At 26.5% G+C, this 1536-nt stretch overlaps 1 protein-coding gene across 2 annotated transcripts in view; it reads right to left on the bottom strand.

Moving 5' to 3' along the window:
• The window catches only part of LOC108684671 (probable cytochrome P450 12b2, mitochondrial), a 7652-nt gene that overhangs the window by 586 nt on the left and 5530 nt on the right, over nt 1–1536 (bottom strand). The window contains exons 7-8 of one of the 2 annotated variants that reach the window (XM_018189114.1): nt 1129–1377; nt 244–459 (exon numbers count right to left, since the gene is read on the bottom strand). In XM_018189114.1, coding sequence (XP_018044603.1) covers nt 244–459; nt 1129–1377 — 465 coding nt within the window. The remainder of the gene's footprint in view (nt 1–243; nt 460–1128; nt 1378–1536) is intronic. The other variant, XM_018189115.1, reaches the window with a different exon arrangement.

Below are 1536 nucleotides of genomic sequence, written 5' to 3' on the forward strand. Positions count from 1 at the left end.
ATATATATAAACAGATGTAATTATTTCTATCTTAAATTACTACACACGTGTGTAAAGTAGGATGTGGAGAATTATACTTTGGAATTCTTAATTTGCGGACGTAACGACCAAAAAAACGGAGTTAGAGAGATTTGTTTAGTCTTTTAGAATTTATCATCAGAATTTATCACAATCATTAAGATGCTATTTAATTTAGAAATTATTAATAGTTAAAAATTATTTAAAAAATAAAAGTTTACAAACTTTCAAGAGTAACATCTCGAGCTCCATCTCAGCGAATCTTTGTCCAATACAAGCGCGAACACCGTAACCGAAAGGCATGTATGCGTGGGTATGCGTACTCCTATATAATAAAAATTCGGGACTATCCCGTATCCATCTTTCAGGAATATACTCCATAGGACGCGCAAAATACTTAGGATCCATCGAAAGCACTGCGTGACAAGCCATCACATTCGCCTGATGATATGAAGAAAGAAATTATGAAGAATGCAATCTTATTTCATTATTTCATAACATAAAATTTCATTTATGTTTTGTGAAATAGAGAATTATAAAATGAAATTTAAAATGAGAACCTATTTAAAATGAGATTATGAACTAATTATAAGCTTCAAAAGATTAATAGATAACTTATTAATATTAATAGATAACTTATATTTCCAACAAAGAACAAATATAGATCCAATATCAAACAATTAACTATAGAAAAAAACTTTCAGAGTTAATGTATTCAATAGTCAATTGCTTGACAATATTTATGTTTGCAAACAATATTTTATGTTTGTTTACTGAAGCATCTAAATCTTATTTTTCGTTTAATTTAAAGCAAAATTTTTAATAGAAATTTGATGGAATAAATATTTAAAGTTTAGATATCAATAATGAAAACAGATGATATTGAATTAAATTTGACAAAAAATCGACTTAAAATTTTGTAAAAAAAATTAAAATTCTCTACAGTTATTTATTACAATGACATTGTTAAACTTTTTAACCAAATCTTTTTTCAATGCATATTTTTATTTTTTTAATACCTCATCAAAAATATTTTAATATTAGAATTAATAAAATATTGACACGTCTTAAACTGGGTAATTTAGAAAAATACTAGAAAAAACGACGTACTCCTTTTGGTATCAAGTATCCTCCTAAAGAAACATCTTTCGGCATATTTCTTAGAATGCCATTGGCGATGGGAAATAACCGCATACATTCTTTAATACATCCCCTAACGTACGGTATCTTTTCCAAAAGATCATGTGTAATGGGTGTTGTTTTGTCAGGTAACACAGACATTACTTCTTCTCGTAATTTATCTTGTTTCTCCTTATTATTTGCAATATAGTACAGCAAAGCGCCAGCCGCATTGCTTGTCTATAAAAATGTTATTTATCCTTTATTATATTTTATTAATTCTATTATTTTTGTTATAGGTTTCTTATTCTATAATTCTGTATTATATTGCACAAATTTATAAGTACACATATCATGCATTATATTCCGTTTGTGTATATAAATAAATATATATATATA

The sequence above is a fragment of the Atta colombica genome, unplaced genomic scaffold (assembly GCF_001594045.1).
Source record: "Atta colombica isolate Treedump-2 unplaced genomic scaffold, Acol1.0 scaffold137, whole genome shotgun sequence".
Taxonomy (NCBI): Eukaryota; Metazoa; Arthropoda; class Insecta; order Hymenoptera; family Formicidae; genus Atta; species Atta colombica.